Consider the following 19468-nt stretch of genomic DNA (forward strand, 5'->3'; position numbering starts at 1 on the left):
CCTCCTAAAACTCCTCCAAGATCACTAGGCAGATTCTTATTACCTTTTACAACTTACCTGTGGTACCGGAGAATGCAATCTCCTGTAGCTTGTATTCTGCGTATATTCAAGTATTTGATATATTTAAAATCTGAGCGGTTATTTAATTCTTTTTTAAGAATTCATTGGTGACTCTCTCAGTTTATATTTTGGTTTGAGGATAGATCATCATTTATGTATGGTATTATGGCATTATGCATGGTATAATGGCATTATCTATCTTTTGAGTTATCTGACGTCATCATAGGATCTTCATTTGGTTTGATCAGTGCTTGTGAAGCTGCCTATTTCCCTTGGCAAAGATTTCTTTCTTTTTTTAATCTCTTAATGTGTGTTTATTTTTGCTATAACATCATTCGGAAGAACCAGTAAATTACATGCCCTGATATCAAGGTTTTTGTAAAGACAAAGTGATTCTTATGTCTCATCTGAGATTTTTACCGTGGTTTCAGATAAATCAGATAATTAATGTGTTAGTATTTTTTTCAATGCTGTATTCTCATAAAGTGGAATCTACATAGTATACTATAGATGCTAGAATGGTTTAAGCATATAATTTAAATCAACTAAAGATTTTGAATGTCTTTTAGTTTTTTTTTGTTTTGTATACTAAGAATCATATAATGTATTTGTTATTTTCCAAACTGTTTACATAATGTATCTTTGAATGTGTCACATTAGAAGCAGTCTGTGCGCCTATTGTTATGAGATTTTATTCTGTTGGGGCAGTGACAGCATTGTTTGCTTGTCAAGGATTCTAGCTGGAAGTCAGTCCAACTGATTAGTAAACATTAGGCTTTGTATTTGCCTTCAAGAGCAGATGCTAGATTAGGTGTAACAGTGCTTCCGTCGTTGTTTAATTAGGACTCTGTGCCCTTTCAGCATTGCTTGCAGACTACCCTTAAATGGGAGTATGCCAAATTACCCAAAGAAGAAATGAAGATTACCTGTAACTGGAATGCTTGAGACGACTTTGTACATTCTCATATCCCGTCCACATTCCTTTTCTGTTTTGGTTTCTCTTAATTCTGGTAGAAAGAACTGAGGTAGTAGAGGGCTCAATGCTATTTCCGTAATGCTATGTATATACTACCCCAGAAGATCTACCCACTCAAGGTCAATCTTCCGTGGTTTGATTTTGCACATCTGGAAGGGACATGCAAAATTGACCTATCAGGGCTGGCATTGACCCCTGTACTCCTCACGAGACTCAAGGAGTAAGGGAGGTCGACAGGAGAAACTCTTCTTCAATGAGGATGGACAGGTAGCTAGAATTGTGTGTGTGTAATCAACTTACTTTCCCTATTGTAGACACAGGCAGGGTTTGAAGATGGAGAGGAAAGGGCTGAGAGGGGACTCATTTGTTGGAAAAGGTTCTATCATTAGGCTGCACTGGTTGGTGCATTACTTATAAGTGTGAATATACACAGCTGTTGCAAAGAATTGCATTATAAATACATAATCTTCATTTTAACATTTCTTGCCTTTTTGTGTTCAGAGATACAGCCTTAAGGCAACAGTAAGATTTTTTGCATTAGACATTCATTTAAATGTTTAATCTGTAATTAAACAAATGTTGGAACTAGTATATTATCTCTTGACTGGACTTGATTTCTGATCATTTTTTGTTGCTGGAGGAGTACCTTTGCAGAACTTTGGCATTTTTTATTATAAAGGAGGAGAGAAGTCAAACCAAAGAAGAAAAAAGAGAGAACTGAAGACAACTCTGAAGAGCCCCAAAGTACAAAGTTGAGATTATCTCATCCAGAGAAACACAGGTCTAAGAGAAATAAACAGAAAGGTAAAACAAGGTTTTAAATTGTCTGTATTTTGAAATATTAAATATGAATTTTGAGTTTTTAACCATTTCAAAGAGATATACATTTTGGTTTCTGGACTTCAGTGGCTCACTAAATAGATTGTCACGGGAAAGAAAAAGCTGTGGATTTCTCATGATTCATAGAAAGGCAGAACCTCTAGAGTAATTCATTATTTGGAGGAAGACATGTCCAAAAGAAGGAAGCAGTATACCAAAAAGAGTGGTAAAATGTTTGGCTCTGTTTGGAGTTGGAAGCCTTTGGTAACTTTGATAACCATTTTGACGTCACAGATACGGAGATACAACATATTTTACCTTAAACTAATGACGTTCTGTTTTGCCTATTTTGAAAGTGTGTGTATTTAGATTGTTTATTATGTGGTAAGTATACCCTTGTAAAGCATGCTAAAATAGTGTATAAAATCACAGGAAACTAATGGTCTTCAAATGGCTGTTTCTTTTCAGATCAAGTTTCCTCAGAAGTTTCAGGTGATTTTGATGATGGTAAATTATTCAAATGACTTCCTAATTTTTTTTAACTAAAATTTGTATGGCATTTCTAATCGATTTGTCCTTGTTTTCAGTTCTATCTGTCAGCAGTTTGGGACTTGTGTTACAATGATTTGAAGTTTTGTTTATGGAGTTTTAGGAAGAGAAGCCATCATAATTTATATGCAGCAAACAAAAAATAATTGATTTTTAATCAGTGGTTCTCAGTTTGGGGCATGTGTACCTTTTGGGGTACAGAAGGGTCTTCCATAGGTATGTCAATGCATTGAGGTATTTGCCTGGTTTCACAACAGGGTAAAGAAAAAGCGCTAGTGAAGTCAATACAAGCTGAAATTTCATATATTGATGGTATATAGGATATGCTGCTTTATATACTATATGCCAGGGTGTCCAACCCGCTGCTTTCAAGCTGCATGTGGCCCTTTGCTCAGTGAAATGCGGCTCCCGCTTGGAGCTGTGCTCCTGGACTGTTCACCACCGCTCTACACACGTCTCAGCCCCTGGAGGGAGAAGCACTTGGCTATGGCTGCAGCAGCTCCAGTGAGACCAAGGCATAGGGTTAGAGCAGGGGGCTGAGGGTGCCTGGCTCTGGAGGGGAGAGGGATTGGGTTAGAGTAGGAGACTGGGGATGCCCAGCCCTGGGAGAGGGGTAGGGCACTGAATTAGAGCCACACATTATATATTTATTTTTATCTGTCTGTTTAGTTGTATACAGATGTAAGCAAGTAGATTTTAAGTGAGGTGAAACTTTCGGATACACAAGACAAATCAGATTCTCAAAAGGGATTCAGTAGTGTGAAAAGGTTGAGAGCCTCTGATTAAATTCAGAGGAAGGATAGATGAAGAGTGCTTGCCTTTAAGGAAGGAAGAAAAATTGTGGGATTAGAAAGTAATACTAGGAAAAATAGTTAAATTAGTGCAAGAAAGATAAGGATAAAAACAAATATTATTATGCTAATCACCATAAGGACATGGGGAGGGGCGCGATACATGAGGTATGTGTGTCTGTACAGATACACTATAGGATAGTAAATAAGTATGATACTACTCTGCTGATAAATAGTATTTTAAGTACTACAGTTCCACTCAGAATTTAAAAAACAATTTATCTGTAACTTCAGAATAAATTAATAGAGAGCAGTATAAGGGAAGCACCTTGCCCACTGTGCTCTAAACCAAACTCTAGTCCCCACCTGCAGCACTTTATGGACCCACCTGCTACAGTAAGGAGAGATGAGAGTCTTAATACCTGCTCTGGCAGTGGTGCTCCCTGCTTCTCACTTATTCCACTCCCCAGGGCCTGTTTTATTATGGGGCTCCTGCCTCTGGGCCTGCTATTTTTTTGTTGCAGTGTGTCTGAAAGAGACTTGATAGTTCCTGTTTACCTGACCTCCTTAAATAGAAGAGTTTGAGGTGCCTTCCAGACCCTTTGCTTTCCACCAGGCACAGAGTATCCTGGAGTGGTTCCCTCTCTCCACAGTGGAAGATTTTGGGCTGCCTCCTGGTGCTGCCAGAAAGAAGCCATCGGGAGTATTTATCAGAAAGGGTCTTATTCCTGGTTGAGGGCTAGAAATCCATAACCTGCCCTCCCGCTACAATAAAATAATTGTAAAAAATTACATTGTGCTCTTACCAAGCAGTACAGATTTTGAGGTTCAAGATGTAAAGTGTTAAGTGTTTAAGACGCTTAAGGCAATCTGTTAGTTTCTCTGTATTATTACATTTTATAATTTGATTATATGAATCAGCCCTTAAATAGAAGTTGAATAGTTAATTATTTTGATTATCATGATCCAAAACACTGTATTAGTGCAATTTTAGATGCTTACATTGGTCTCTGCTGATGAGATTAGAACACATAAGGTGGAAGATCCTTGATGAATTTGCCAATATGCTTCTAAGTTTTTGTATTATATCTTTGTTCTTAGACAGCAGGCAGATTATAATTCTGTTTCATATCCTGTGGGATCTGTATGCCAACATGGACTGTGTGCAGCATTTCTTTTGTTTAATTTTAAGAACAAAGTGCTAACACTGCTGTTGATATAAGGATCAATATTCTGGAGCAGAGTCCAACAGAGTAAGGCATTAGATCCACCATCCCAAATCAATAAGGCTTTTGAAATACAAATACTGTAACATAACACTTTTAGGTTGACATGCAGAAATGATTGTCAGATGCATTTGCCATAATCTGTTATGTTTTGGCAAAAGATGATTTGATATGCAGTCTACCAATATTGGTCCCAATTCAACTTAAAAATTAGACCCTGAAAGCTGAATTGAACACTATTCTCTCTCTCTTTTATGTCTCTTTTTAAATAATGTTTTATTTTAAGGTAGAAAATAATAAAATTCATTTATCAACTTTCCTTTTTAAGCTTGCACACAACATGAGAAAGGTACTAGGGAGATAGCTGCACACTTGTACAACAAGCAATTTGCAAAATTTTCTTCAACAATTTTCACATTTAAAGTTGTTCTTTGACTCAGAAGCTTGTAATGTCTTGTAAATTTTGAATTAAAATGTTCTTTGAAAATTAATTTTTGTGGACATTTTAATAATCTTTAACAGACCCAAATGAAAGCGAAGAACAAGATGTGCCTTCAGACGCTGACTTTTGGAAGGGTCCGCTACAAGAGACAGATGAAAAATCACGGTCAGTTCTGATACCAGTACCTTTCATATCTTATAATAGCTAAGGCCACATTGTAGCTAGTGAGAGAAGTGAGGGTGGGCAGTGCTGCTGGCTGCTTTCCCTGTACTCTGCGGAGACGCATGGCACGATATGTGTCCCTCCCCCAGACTTGCTCCAGGTAGGCACTCCTGCCCTCATCCCCTGCCCTCTCCCTTCCAGATCCCATACCTAGAAAACCTTGCTGCACCCTTCCTCTTGCCAAGACCTCCCACCCCTAACCTAGTCCGCTCCTGAACCCATGACCGGACCTCACATCCTCACCTCTAACCTACCCCTGCACCCTTCCTTTCAGATCCCACACCTAGCCTGCTCCTGCACCCTCCCTCCTGGCCAGACCTGGCACCCGCTCCTTCTATCCCATTTCACAGCAGCCCCCTCCCATGCACTGAACCTCTCATTTTTGGTCCCACCTCGTAAACAAGTTGGGGCCCACAAAATCAACTAGCCTCAGCTGGGAGCCATATCTGAGAGGGTATTTTTTGCTTCTCCCTTGCCTGTGGCCCCCAGCAGATATTTTTTTTTGGTGGGTCAGTGGTCCCCGACCCAAAAGTTCCCTGTCCTTGTTTTAAGCAAAGAGTTCAAGCTGTATTTGTATTTTCTCATTTTTTTTTTGTCCAAAAATTTACTTGAAACCTGTGTTTTTGAAATGCATTGGAGGAAATAGCTTCCTTCATGCAGTTCAGCTGCCAGAGGGGGCATAAAGATACATAGAACATTGTGCAGATCCAAAATCTGTATCAACATACCTGCAGGACTTCATCAGGAACTGCAGTTGCAAAAGCAGCAGCATGTTGGGCTTCTGTCTCACAGGAGCCAGTGCCCCACATGGAGGGGTCTTCTAATGTGGCTGTACTCACTGGCAGCTGTCCCTAGTCATGCTAGTGTACGCCAAGGGGCTTGTGTGCTCTTGGATAGAAGCCACAGACTGCTGTGTGGAAGGGGTTCCTGTCTGGGAGTAGGCAAGCTAATTGTATACACTAGCGTGAACAAGCACAGCTGGTGATGAACCTGGTGTCTGCCCCAGTGGATGAGGCTGGGGGTTGTACAGCCATGCCAGAAGACCTACCCGCAAGGGCTGCTGGCTCCTGTGAGCAGCATTCTCATGTGCTGCTGCTTTTGCTGGTGCTGTTCCTGGTAGAGCTCCACAGCTCCTCAGATGCCCAATTGATATACATGGCTATCTGCGTCCATGAGTATACATTTTGGATCTGTGCAGGGATCTACCGTTGTACTGTGAAAAACAGCTTCCCACTACTACAGCTTCATGGGCTTGATTCCAGGGAATTGTGGTCTCCCTCAAAGGGAAGATTACTTGCACATAACTCTATTTGATACTCACTCAGCTAGACATCGTGATAGAAAATGCCCAAAAAAGTTGTTGTTGGGCTTGCAGACTCTCAAATTCCGGGATAGTTATTTCATGGGACAAGCAGAAAAAGAAATCTTACTATTGATTCCCAAAACCATTTAGTGTTAAGGCAGGTGAAGTGAAACTATAGTTAATACGTATGAAGAGAAACGTTGTAGCTCTTCTAAAACCCCAGCCAGATAAATTGTGTCCTATTCCTTTACTTTTCAGATGTAAGTTATCTATAAATGTTGGATCATTTATCGTGCACTTCCTAATATTTATTATAAGAGTAATGTCATGCCAATATAATTTAAGTAACTTAAGAATATTTCCTTAATACCAAAACACAGTTTCCAGGAGACAGAGGAGGAAATGGACAAAAATAAAAATGCAGTATACCTTGTGTGCATAGCTAAGAGTTAAGAGTTAAGAAAGCTAGAGTTAGAAGACACCTCAAGAGGTCATCTAGTCCAACTCCTTGCTCAGAGCAGGCCATCCCCAACTCATTCTTCTTATAACCATAAATGTCATAAAACTTTGACATCATAAGGAATAATGGCTGTGTGCTCACAGATAAAAAGGCCTGCACTCACTACTGAAATATTTTAATATTATTATTTGGTTTTTCCTTACAGGGAGGAAGAGTTTGATGAGTATTTTCAAGACTTGTTTCTCTGAAACTCCATGCGGAAACCTAGATTAATTTCTTCTTGTATTTATATCAGGATACTACTCAGATTTAGGAACCTATAGTTTTTCTGTAAAAAATCCATTAAAGGAACTGCTCCTACAGTTGACTGTACATTAACACGTAACCCTGCTTGCATAGAGCATCAGTGGTTTCACTGGGTCATGCCCATTTATGTGTCAGTTGCAGGATTGGGGCATAAGCAGTTTTTCTTGGAGGACAATAGATACCCAGGATATTAATGAAGGATGTCATTATAGTGTACCTTGTTATAATTTATTTTCAGATGAGTGCATTGTAGAGTTCAAATCTAAAAAATTATAGAAGATTGTGCAAATTAACCTCAAAAGAGAGGGAGGAGATATGAGACAAAATTTGATAGAATCCAGTGTTTTGACAAGGATCAGCTGTGTGAAGTACTTTCTTCCATGCTGTACTTTTTAAATTATTTTAAAGACATGTTACAGTTGACTCTCTATTCTGAATTTACTACTAAACTCTTTAAAAGAGAGCTACGTTTATTAACTAACCATGCAACAAGATTTCTCAGGTTTAAATCCATCAGTTACATGAGGTTTAAGACTCAAATATCTATATATGTAAATCTTTTTGAAACATTGATACTGAAGTTTCTGATTCTATAAAACTTACCTTTGGTTTGGCCTAAGTAAATCCTTTCTCCCTAAAATTAATGATGTTTTCTGTAATAATTTTTATAAGTGGTAGTTCACTGCTACCCTTGTCATTTTAAGTCTTTTATTTTAAAAGTTTGATGACAGTCCCATCGTCACTCCATGAGTAGTTCACGATGTTAGTTTGTCACATTTGTTTCAATAAATAAGGCACATGTTTTGCCTCTGGGAAAAGTACGTATGGCTTATGCATTATCTGTGGTTTCTGATCCCCTTAGCAGTGAATGAATGGTAATCCTACTTTAAAGTGTAATCCTGAGTATGCAAAACAGGAACATATAATAACACTTGAGACATACTTTTTTCCTGTTAAAATGGCTGCATAATTTTAAATTCATTTTATTGTACGTTTCCAAAGAAACAGTCTGCACAAGGTTAATTACAATGGCTGTTCCTTTTTCAATGGAAGATTATTTCAGACATTTGTGTTACCGCAGCATTGGATGAAATTTACATTTAAAACAGCCTTGGTAAAATTAAAGTTTTATAAGGTACTGTCTGTATTTTTGAAAGCAGAAAACTTAATTGGATGAGTTATTCATACTATAGATGCCATATAGCAAAGTACTTGGTGGAGACAACACAGCTGCAGACATGATTGTAACATATCCATGAATGTGTGCATGATTTGTGCATATCCACAGATCTCTATTTAGATTTAGTATTACTTAACATAATTACAATTTTAACAGTTCATACATACAGAATGGATGAGAGTACAGAGACACATTTAAGGTGTCCTTGAATAACAAGTAAAGGTAGCCTTGTGTGTGTGAAGTCTTCTTTAGGTAAGAAGATGGATTTAAAGGTTAATTCTTTGTCATCTCGCAAGGTTGGTTGGGAGCCAAATCCAATCTGCAGCAATCAGCTTAAGTCTATGTAACTTGTCTGCAGGAGCTTTAGTAGAGTCTGTTGCTGTATTTGCTGGTGCAAATACTGTAGAATAGGCATGTATTTTGGATACCTAAGTCTTTTCTGGGCCTTCACAATGTAGTTATAAAATGGTACAATATATATTAAATGCACTGTTTCATTTAAAATATTAAAAGTAGATGATAAAAGCAAATTTATATTTTCACATAGCTACATTTATTACAGAAAATATTATACCCTGCTTTACGGCATTTTAAAGTCTGCATAAAATATTTGGCTCATTAGTAAGCAGTATATTTTGGAATAATGTTTTATTTCTCTTTATAGTTGCACAATATCTATGTCTTGTGTATGGTAGAACATAGAAGGCTATGGGGCAAGAGAGAAGGAAGAATATAGTTCATCATGCCATGTATACAGCATAATTCGGGTGTTACCTGTGCATATGTAGAAAAATAGTATTTAATATGTGGGTTTACCAAATCACAATTACTAATGCAGCACTGATTAGTAACTGCACATCACAATTGAAGAGAAAATTGCAAATTGTTTTTCTCCTTTTGTACTTTTAAGGGAACTTAATATACAGTAATAGTATTTATCATGGAGCAAATATTCCCCCTGCCTCTGTGGGTGTTAGATTCCTTTCAAGCAGTAAAACCTATACAATCCTGTTTTCAGGGAAAGGAAGTGTGGCAGGATTTGGGGAGCCTGCAGATGTAGAGAATAATTCCTGTGTATTGCAGGGCCACCCTTTGTAAGTATGCACTGTTAAATGTGGAACTGGGTCTAATGGACACTTTGGAATATGAATTTAGTACATAAATGCACTGGTCATTCCCCTTTTTCCTGCCTGTGGGAATGGCAGACACTCCAGACCAAGAGTGGGAAAAGTGGCTGTGGAAAAGCTCCACTGCTGTTCTTTTTACTTGCTTATGAAAAGACCATTAATGGACGAACCAGCTTAGTAGGGTATAGTGAAGTGAGGATTTGTGATGACAGGTTCTTTTCCTTAATCTTGTTGGGGTAAATTCAGTGATTCTGAAATATCAGACAAATGTACTTGTTATTCCGTCCCAAAATGTTGTATCAACATTTCATACACCTTTTAAGAAGATATTTGAGTATATAGCTTTGTTATAGGGATATTGGTGTGAATACTTTAATAAATTGTTCATACTAAATAAAAAGCTTACGATTCTTATGGCCTGCATTTCAACTTTATGTAGAGACACCAGTGTGGTTTATGATACCAGGTTCATGGGCTATGGGCAGTTAAATGATGGTCAGACTCCTGTACTTATGGAACTGGGAATGGTTTCTCCAAAGCCACTGCTGCAGTTACAAACTGGCAGTAGTAGTTTTACAGGGAGCTTTGAGCCATGGGCCTGATTCTGTAGCACACAACTGCTAGCGTTTAGGTGTTCTGAAGAGGTGGAAGGGACAACTCTAAGATTGTATCTAGAATTGAAGATACAGGAATGGGCTGCGGTTCAGTCCAGATGAAAAAAATAATAATATAAAAAATGTAAGGTACGAGTTATGAAATTGTCTGCAGTTCTTTGGTTATGGTGTATGTAACTTAGATCATATCTTAAATTACTGGTTGTAAGCTATCATTAAAAAATCACGTATATTTTATGACACCTGCAGCTTTTGTACACTTTAATAAAAATACTGAATATAAATTTCATGACAAGAAACCATACCAAGAAGTGAACTCAGAATCGAGTCATTTTGCAGCATAATTCATACTTTCTCCCATTTTGTCTTCATGATTTTTAGTTTTCACTGGATTCTGCTTCTCTTATGCCATAAATAATGACACCCAATAGGTGACAGTTGTTTAAGAGGATTTTTTGGCCTATGCTACCCTATGCTTTGCAGAAATCCATTGAGGCTCTTGCAAGTTTTTTCTAGATGTTTTGTTTTATTTTTCCTCTGGTAGAAACAGACTTTGAGACTCGTGTAGTGTCACTGAAATGCATTACAGAATTACACATGTTTTGGATTTGCCATCATCATCTCCGCCACTTCCACCTTTCGCTGCATCTTGTTCAGCTAATAAAAAGCAGGAAAAAGAAGTGAACAATAAGTGAATATATGGTCCTTTAATTTTAATAAGCCTCGTTTTTGCTAAATGTTTTTGTGCATGAATTTTAATTTTATTCAATAACATAAGTGTGTTTGTCCACTTGAAAACTGAACACATTTTTAGGATTTGTTTGTATTTCTTGATTAATGGAATACTGAACAACCAAACACTTGACAAATGGTGCAGTAGTTAATATCATCATTTATCAATGGACAAACACACACTGAACCACTTTTACTGGAAAGTTTCAGCAATTATATAGACACTTAATCCTTCCCCTCTGTACCCAGTGCTCACAACTGAATAATGAAAGCCTGGAAAGGGCATCCACTCATAGCTTAGTTATGATCTTGTAGGTTGTTGTGGGAATATGGAAACTTTCCCTTGACTGAAAGGTTGATAATATACAAATCTGTTACCAAATCAAGAGAGAGGTACTTTTTGGTATGTTCAATAACTGCTGTCACTAACAATGTTAACATCTCTCTCAAATGAATCCACAGATGTTTATTCATCTAAGTTCCAATCTGTTCAGTATAGTAACTTGTTTTCAGTTTCATTTTAAGTTAACATACCAATATTAGAATTAAAACTTACATTTGAAAGCTGTGGATCATCATGTTACTAGGTTATTTTCGACCCTTTCCACCTGCATTAAAACATGTTACATGATCAGTGCCCTATCCTCTGAATTTTGTGGATATATTAACAATATGATATTAAAATAGTTTGTTTTAATTTTAAAATATCTTGTCCTGTTAATTTTGTGATCTGAACTTTCCACTATTGTGGTTCAGCAAATAAATGTATTTTATTTTTGTGTATGTCAGATAGTTACACACAAGGAGGTATCAGAACCAGGTCAGTGTGCTCGTGGGATATGGCTATATTTCAATATATGTATTTATGAATTGTTTGTATGAAGCTGTTTAATAAACCCACAACCAACTCATTGAAATGGAGAAGAAGTTTTAAAATTCTGGAAAAATTAAGCCACTGTTCAGTACTTACATAGCCTTGATTTTGGTGGTCTAATAATTTACCCCATTCTGTACCTTTAGTTTGCACCTGTACCTCATCCTAGTATGCATTTTCAAAATACTGGATAATTCATCACCTTTTATAATGCAGGGTGGATCTCTTTAGTCTGGTACCCCTGGAACCCGACGGGCTCTTAGAATACATTTAAGGGTAAATTGAAGCAAAATAGCAGCACAGAACACTGAGAGCCAGGGTAGGTGGCTGTAAAGAAACTTTATGGGATTGCAGGAAATTTGGCTATACCCATGATAAGTGGACATCCAGCTAATTAAATCATACCAAACCAGAGCATGTCAGACTATAAAGGTTCAAGCTGTACCCTCAGTTATGATGATTTGCATATTGGGCAATATCTTCATTGACTGCAAGGGACCAGCTTTGTGTCTTGAGATGTGTGCCGGTGATCATATCAGGTTTAACATCCCATGACTATGCCATCTTTTGTGTAAACATGTATGGACTACTGCAACAATAATTTATTCTTGCAGTAAAACTTCAGGAGATAAACTGTTTGCCACATTGCACCAGGATATTTCTTATATTTTCTTGTATTTCTTTGGGTTTGTCAAGTGTTGTGTAAGTCACACAGACTTCATTAACGGAGTAACCTCATGTACCAGTAATTGAAAATGGTCAAAGTATCCAGAGAGCACACAGGTTTGACAGTTCTTTAAATGAAATCTTAGTTCTAAGGGCATGATTCTGCATCTATTTAAATCGGTGGAAGTGTGTCATAAGATCAGATCCTAAATTATAAACTTCTTTGCCAAGAATTTAGGAAGATTAAACTGTGTGTGTAAGCAATACTGCTATTTTCAGTGGTCTTTGTCTCTGTCACTTCTAGAAGTTATATCCTTAAATCCCAGTACAACAAGATGATACTTTGCTTGTAAATCCCATGTCTGGTTTCTCTTGTATGGTGCTTATCAGTAGATCCATCTTGAAAGAGATGGGATTGCTACTACATCAGAAAAATATATAGGTGCATATCCAATAGAACAAAATGGAATGTATTCCACACTTATGAAGTATTTGTAACAAATATCCTGCTGCAATTCTGGCAAATAATTTATCTTCTATGGTTTTACTATAAGAATGAATTACTGTTGCAGTAGTCCATGCATGTTTATACAGAACCTGGTATGTTCATGTGATGCTAAACCTGATACAATTACTTAAGGTACTGCACTCTTCAAGCCATAATTCTAAAACATAAAACTTTAAAAAGTATTCATGTGGACAGTCTTTGTTTTTAACTGTTCCCACTTTGCTCAACTTCTCTTTCAAAAATTGGTTTTCAGTAAGTGATGCATTTTATAGCGTACATAAGCCAGTTTTAGAGAGTAGCCTCCTGAATTTTGTGTTTGTCTTCATTGAGTCTGGAACTCTTTAGTTCTGGTCCAGCCTCTAACTTTGAGTTCATACGTGGCCTTAAGGAATCTGTAGAATATGGAAAATAATCTTACCCACTTCCCATGGATATTATGAAGATTAATGAATGACCTCATGTTTGCACAGTGCCTTGAAGATGTAAAATACCAAGAGAAATTTTTTTTATGAAATTGTCTACAGTTGTTCACTTTTGAAGTCATTTGCTGTATCTTGTGATCTCTGAGCCTTTCAGAGTAGCTCAGCTGCTGACAGAGTGGCACTTTTGGCCCTTAAAGTAAATGTTCCAAATGCAGTTGTTTTAACAGTATTATAGTTTTCTTCATTCACTCTTATACCCTCCATTCAATTTTATAACCTTAGTTTTACCGAATGAGAAATTCTTTCTAGTCATCCCTTGAAGAAAAAGGTGTGGGCTTAGTTAGAACTTCCAGTTCGTCAAGAAAATAAAACTGCTGAGTTCACCCGCATTGAATCATCAAAAGGATTATTTCTTGGAAGTTCACATGCATTGAATTATCTAAAGAATTATTTCTCCCTCTTTCTTTTCCATCAATAGACTTTTCATGAAATGTTGATGATCTCTAGATGCTAGAAAAAGATAAGATGGTTTTGTCTGTTAATGAAGAGTTAACAGGACCTAATTTTCTAGACCTGGCAACAAGTACCATCAATTCTCTCAACAGCCAGAAAACCTGACCAGCTTGTACTAGGTTCCTCAGCAAATATTCTGAGGTTCCTAGTAGATTCTGCATACTTGGAAATATATAAATAAGGGAAGCTTCCTGCTAGACATTCCTTACAAGACTGTTTTGAGGATTAGTTTACAGGAAGAAAAATGTTTACTCCTTTGCTACACTATCAGTGATGATTTCCAGTTACTATGTTGTGATAGCACAATATGATCAAGATCTTTTGAAGTAAGTTTATCCTGATCATGGATCTCCTCTCTGACTTTCATAAATAGTCTGTGAAATCTCAAAGCCAGAAGATTAAGTATATGCCTTTGGCGGGTGTTGTTTCAAGTGGATCATGATCCTCTGACTTCTTAGAATGTAGTTTTGGCTTCAGACCTGGGAGGTTGAAGGGAAAGTGTTCGACTTATTTGAAGGTTTTGCATTCTTTGGCAGTGAATGTGGTGAAAAAAGAGACCAGGACAAAAGATCAATCTCAAAGATTGGAAAAATCTTCTAAGTTGACACCCAGAGAGAACCATTTCAGGTCTTCTGGTGCCTACACCTGCTTCATCCTTGGGTAAGCAGCAGTTTTAGTTAAATTTGAAAATGGCAGCTTCTCTTTCCCATTACCATGGCAACTTTGTCAGACTTTCCAACATGGCAGTCTCATCATTCCACTGTACACAAAGCAAATTCTGCTAGTTCTAGCCTCACATAATACTTGAACACTGAAATAAATGTGCATTTGGGGGTATGTGCTTCAGCCAGAACATGCCAAGTGGTTGCCTAGTAAAGGAATGAAAATCTTAAAGGGGACTAACCTTTTTTGGCTGCTGCTTCTTCCAGCTTTTTCTTTTCCTCCTCCATGATTTTCATCTTTTCTTCATATTCATCAGCCCGTGTTTTCCATTCTACTCTGTTGTTCTGAAGACCATCAAACATAGGTGTAATTTCCTTGTGAAACCTTGAAAATTCCTAAATAAAGAATATGAGTTAGAAAATTGTCCATTTATGATATATAGTTGTTTTCAGGTTCTAGCACGAATATACAACTATCATTGATTCGTATAGAAACTTCATTCATCTGCTTTCTCCTTACAGTAGGTTTAGCTATTTGATGAAGTACCGGGCACAGCAAGAGACATTTAGGTTTGCTTGGTGTTATTAATTTAGCATTTTGTTGGTGTCTGCCTAGCTCATGTGTTTTTCGGGAGAAGATGAAGTACATTTGTGGTACCATTCCACTGGTGGTGATGCCTGAGTAATTTAGTGGGAGCACCCAACTGGGTCACTAACATCTAAGACCCATGTTATGTGCTGTAAATGCAACCTTTCTCCTTAACCCTCCCCCTATCCCAATGCACACTCTCCTGGCAAATCTTTGTCTATACTCACTCTAACATGTAATATCTGAAGATTGGACATTTACCTGTTGCTGTTCAAAATATTACATTTCATTCTACTGCAGAATGACATTTTGGAAGAGTCTTTAAATCCAGGTTATATAGGAACATAGATTACATTGCTGTTCAGAAAACGGGAACTACTCAAGTATTTCCTATGCCAAACCAGCACGGATACATAATGTTCATTGATACCCAATCCGTCCATTGGTTATGCTCTTCATTACTAGAAGGGGCTCTGTGCTGCTCTGTGATTTAAGCTCTGACTCAAATCTTTCAGGGAACCGAGCAACTTCTGGAAATGTTGAGTTCCTTTGAGTTCCCTGGGACTTAGAAGGTCTCCGGGTAACCAGAAGATGCTAAGTACCTTTCAGGAGTGTGTAGTACTGTATAGAAGATGAAAAATCATGACCCTTTGAATGAAAACTATTTGAATGACTAGGCAGGCTCTGCTAACATCTATAATATTTGACTATTGCTTGTCACTTGTGCCATTCCAATCAATGCAAAGGAAGAATAAACATTTCTTACCTTATATACAAATGTGCACACAAAATCAATGAAACCAACTTGAAGCTTAGGCAATTCATCTGCTTTGTTTCTATCCATCATAGGCTACAAAAGAATATTCATATTTTAATGTGAATTTGTTACATTTTGATTCAATAATGAGACAACTGTTACTGATGTGTTTTCAATAGCTATTTTTTCATATTGAAGATGTTGCTGTTTAACACATTAAAATACTTACAATTGGCTGTTGCTGTAGCACAGTTCGCTCCAGATCACCTTGCTCCCAAAATTCATTCGCAACCATAAGGGCAACCTGGGAGTGAGAATTTCTTGCGTTACTGATATTGTAGTTATTGATCAGTACAGTTGCAGAATGTTGCTGGAATGTATTAGTCTTTCCAGAATATCTTGGAAAACATTTTTGCATAGGATTAACTGAGAGTTAATTTGATTATTTCATCTTGAAAACAACCAACTCTTTCCAGGATTGGATTGCTGCTGGTCCTTTAACTGACAGAATGATTCCTAATATATTCAATAACATAGATGTACTAGAAAGAAGGAAAATGTATAATCATGGTACCATAGCTATTTACTGAATATTTCCAACATGATGTTTGCTGTAATGCTTATGTTTTTACTGGTGACTATTATGTATGTATAAACTAAACAAAAATACCTAGGAACTGAGAGGAAATATTTTAAGAACCCCTATTTTTGGCACATTTTGGAATATTGTTTCCAAAGACAAAGAGGGTTAATACTGCTTGACTAAGCTAGTGCATACATGTTTTTTGTATCTCACTGAAATACTTAAACTTTTCTACCAGCTCCCCACTGGCAAGTTTTCTTGCTAATGTTATCCATGAGGTGCCCAAAAAGATTTTTGCAGGGAGTTCTGGTAAATAAACAGCAAAATACCATTCTTTAGTGTAAAATGTGTAGACATAAAACTACTCCATACTGTTTTTTATGGGGCCATCAGCACAGAGAGAGGTGAATTACAGAACAGGAGAGCTGCATTCTGAGGCTTCTGTCAGTAAATGGAAGATATCTGACATTTTGATGGTATTTTGAGATATGCTGACGGAATAGTAGTTTGTTGAAAATAGTATCTCCATAGAGTTCTGAGACAATAGAGCAACATAATCTAATTTTAAAGAATACTGCTTAGAACGCTTTCCAACTTTGTCTGTGTTACATTATTAGAATAGGTATCTTCAGCCTAATCAGTGTCTATGAGCCTGACAAAGACTTTTTTGCTAGGTCTTCTCTTACATAGGTGATTCAAGAAGTCAAGACTAGGAAACTCTACTGTTAGTAGGCTCAGATGCCTAATGGAAAATAAATAGGGTTTCATTCTTTGCATGAAGGAGCTCTCTTTTGGTTACTATGGGTCACTGTCAACTCTGTTCCATCCCAGTGGAGCTTAGAAATCTAATTCTACTTTTAGAATTGCTCAAGGAAGTAATGAAGAAATCAGCTTTGATTAAAGCTATCTTGTCTGTTTAGATACCTTTATTCAAGCACTGACAGCATTTCTAAATAGTGGTGTGTGAGATGACTGCTTCAAAGCCATAAGAGCCCATATTGTTGAATCCATTTTAGAGTGGTTTAGTCATACTTAACTAAAGCAAAGATCTTCATTTGTGTATGTTGGTGTCTAGTTTAAGATCATGCTGCTGTAAAAACTGCGCTCACTTTTATTTTGTTGTCAGAGACCCTTTACAGAAGCTAGAATGGATACCATGAGTGGTGGGGAGAGCTATACTGACTGATTAGCTAGTAGGAAGTTGGGGGCAAAGGACTAATGCTCCATGGCGTGTTGTGCGTAGTGTCCCAGATTGCCTTTATGTGTCCCTGCTTCCAGAAAATGGTGTCCAGTTCTCAGATACAATATATAGATGCAAGTGGTTATGCTTTGTTATGCAAATATTTAGAGATCTGCAATACAAAGTGAAATTTCTGTATTATCCACTAGTGATGCGGTGAAAAAGATAGTAAAAATAAATGTGTGTGAAATAGAAAAGTATTTTATACAAATAGTTTAATCTGAAGATACTAACCTGGCTTTGCACCTCCCATGGCTTGGTTATAGCTGACAAGTCACATCCAGTCATCATCATAGCCCTTTGAAAAAACAGAAATAGTATAAGTATAATAGAGGGGAAAAAACAAACAAACTAGGGGACAGTTTTTAAAACTTATTCAGGCACCTAAAGGTGCAGAGAGGTACCAGTGAGACTGTCAGATGTCTAGGAGACTAACCCCAAAGTGAAGACAATAGGAATTAGATGGCTATCTGAATCTTATGGCTCCTTCAAAACAAAAATCAGCCAAGTAGCACTTTATGGCTCCTTAATACCTCTAAAAATCTGGCCCTACACACCTTACTAAAAGAAGAGTAAGATACTAACTACTTACATGATAACTTCTTTTTTGGTTGGGTCAGTGGATATATATTTAATTGCCTCCTCTTCTGTTTCCATTTTTTCAACTGCATCCACAATCTTCTGAAACATAGTCCTTTTCCTGTAAAAATGTATGAATATTTCATGTATAAAGTATTTGTATCCACAAGTGTCCAAGCTTTTGCATAACAGGTGCTTCTTATACTGATATTTTTCAAAAAAGATCCAACTCCCACTGAAGCCCATTTATTTTAATGGGAGTTATATTTAGGTGTTATATAACTCAGATTTTTTTCTTTTTTTGCTGCCATATATTCCTGACATGTAACTGAAGGATGCCTACCTATCTGAATACTTGTTAATATACCAGGCTCTAACATGAATGAAAAGCAAAAAAATTTCCTAAATGTGTGTGTTGCGATTTGTGATAATTTTTTTTCAAACCATATCCAAATATTGCCAGGGTTTACATATATTCATTTGTGATTCATTCAGCAAAGAAGGAAACTGGAAAAGGTGGAAAGATCACTGTTTAGGTAGTGAAATTAAGTAACCTGCAATGTGATCCTTCCAGATGAGAGGTGCTATTAGAGAGAAATGTATATGTAGTTGCTGCTTAATAATTCTCTTCATTTACATTTAGAAATTCTTCTCTCTGCACAGAGTTGTAACATACAAAAAACATTATAATATAATTAGAAGTATTTATCATTCACTATAAAAAGTGTGTTGAACATGAATTACTTGTTGACTTCCCTCTTATCAGCCAGCTTTGAAGTGTCAAAAATCTTTAAAAAAACAGTTAAAGCATTCCAGGTGTCTTTTTTAAGAAAAATGTAAGAGCTCTTAGAGCCCAATCCAGCATCCATTTTAGTCAGTAGGAATATTTCCATTAACTTCAGGCAGTGGTGAATCAGGTTGATAAGAGAGCAAATAGACAAATTATATGATTTTTGGAATTCTTGATGCATTTGACACTAATTTTTTTAATGTCTGGATTTCTTTTATCAGACATAAATTTCTATGCTATAGGCCATACCTGTTTAATTTTATAGCAGCATTTTGACAATTTCAGTATGAGTGAGTAATTTAGTAAAATAGCTCTACAAGAAATATCACGTACACACTAATTGAAGTATACTATCAACATATTTAGCACCTTTTAAAATATAGTGTGCACTGTCAATAGAAAGTGTATTTGGATGGCCTAATAAATGTATCCTATATATCAGCTTGAGACACAGATGAAAATTCATGATTTGAAATTT

At 36.8% G+C, this 19468-nt stretch overlaps 2 protein-coding genes across 6 annotated transcripts in view; one reads left to right on the plus strand and one right to left on the minus strand.

The window, feature by feature from the left end:
• Positions 1 to 7975, plus strand: part of LOC142016147 (protein FRA10AC1) — a 59152-nt gene extending 51177 nt beyond the window's left edge. For both annotated transcript variants that reach the window (XM_075000382.1, XM_075000383.1), the window contains 4 exons: positions 1716 to 1840; positions 2324 to 2362; positions 4944 to 5028; positions 7054 to 7975. In XM_075000382.1, the coding sequence (XP_074856483.1) occupies positions 1716 to 1840; positions 2324 to 2362; positions 4944 to 5028; positions 7054 to 7096 (292 nt within the window). In that variant the 3' untranslated portion in view covers positions 7097 to 7975. The remainder of the gene's footprint in view (positions 1 to 1715; positions 1841 to 2323; positions 2363 to 4943; positions 5029 to 7053) is intronic.
• Positions 7976 to 8125: 150 nt separating this feature from the next.
• Positions 8126 to 19468, minus strand: part of PDE6C (phosphodiesterase 6C) — a 45147-nt gene continuing 33804 nt past the window's right edge. The window contains exons 17-22 of one of the 4 annotated variants that reach the window (XM_075000379.1): positions 18214 to 18321; positions 17856 to 17919; positions 16028 to 16102; positions 15808 to 15891; positions 14695 to 14848; positions 8126 to 10717 (exon numbers count right to left, since the gene is read on the minus strand). In XM_075000379.1, coding sequence (XP_074856480.1) covers positions 10659 to 10717; positions 14695 to 14848; positions 15808 to 15891; positions 16028 to 16102; positions 17856 to 17919; positions 18214 to 18321 — 544 coding nt within the window. In that variant the 3' untranslated portion in view covers positions 8126 to 10658. Of the gene's footprint in view, positions 11416 to 12976; positions 14849 to 15807; positions 15892 to 16027; positions 16103 to 17855; positions 17920 to 18213; positions 18322 to 19468 lie in introns of those variants that run through there. The other 3 variants (XM_075000378.1, XM_075000380.1, XM_075000381.1) reach the window with 3 other exon arrangements.

Source organism: Carettochelys insculpta, chromosome 7, assembly GCF_033958435.1.
Source record: "Carettochelys insculpta isolate YL-2023 chromosome 7, ASM3395843v1, whole genome shotgun sequence".
NCBI classification, from domain to species: Eukaryota; Metazoa; Chordata; order Testudines; family Carettochelyidae; genus Carettochelys; species Carettochelys insculpta.